The sequence below is a fragment of the Crocuta crocuta genome, unplaced genomic scaffold, assembly GCF_008692635.1.
Source record: "Crocuta crocuta isolate KB4526 unplaced genomic scaffold, BGI_CrCroc_1.0 C27896396, whole genome shotgun sequence".
Classification (NCBI taxonomy): domain Eukaryota; kingdom Metazoa; phylum Chordata; class Mammalia; order Carnivora; family Hyaenidae; genus Crocuta; species Crocuta crocuta.
Genome location: NW_027547339.1, coordinates 1 through 698, shown reverse-complemented (window position 1 = coordinate 698; position 698 = coordinate 1). Strand labels below are relative to the sequence as shown.

At 50.3% G+C, this 698-nt stretch overlaps 1 protein-coding gene across 1 annotated transcript; it reads left to right on the top strand.

Annotated features, from left to right (window-relative positions):
• Positions 1–6: 6 nt before the first annotated feature.
• On the top strand, positions 7–693 carry LOC144219010 (toll-like receptor 2; the record flags this gene model as incomplete). The annotated part of the gene is made up of 1 exon (XM_077749004.1): positions 7–693. A coding segment is annotated over one exon (687 nt), but the record flags the coding sequence as incomplete, so codon positions are not given.
• Positions 694–698: the final 5 nt, after the last annotated feature.

The window sequence follows — 698 nt, the reverse complement described above, 5'->3', positions numbered from 1 at the left end:
ACTTTCTCTAAGGAGCAACTTGATTCTTTTCAAAGACTGACGACTTTGGAAGCTGGCGGCAACAATTTCATTTGCTCCTGTGAATTCCTGTCTTTCACTCAGGAGCAGCAAGCGCTGGCCCAGATCCTGATCGACTGGCCAGACAATTACGTGTGTGACTCTCCATTCTATGTGCGGGGCCAGCGGGTTCAGGACACCCATCTCCCGGCTTCTGAATGCCACAGGGCAGCTCTAGTGTCTGCCGTGTGCTGTGTCCTTTTCCTGCTGATCTTGCTCACGGGGGTTCTGTGCCACCGCTTCCATGGGCTGTGGTACATGAAAATGATGTGGGCTTGGCTCCAGGCCAAAAGGAAGCCCAGGAAAGCTCCCCAGCGGGACCTCTGCTATGACGCCTTTGTGTCTTACAGTGAACGGGATTCCCACTGGGTGGAGAACCTTATGGTCCAGGAGCTGGAGCACTTTGACCCTCCCTTCAAATTGTGTCTTCACAAGCGGGACTTTATTCCTGGCAAGTGGATTATTGACAATATCATCGACTCCATCGAGAAGAGCCACAAAACCATCTTTGTGCTTTCTGAAAACTTTGTGAAGAGTGAGTGGTGCAAGTATGAACTGGACTTCTCCCATTTTCGTCTGTTTGATGAGAACAACGATGCTGTCATTCTCATTCTTCTGGAGCCCATTGAGAAAAAGGCCAT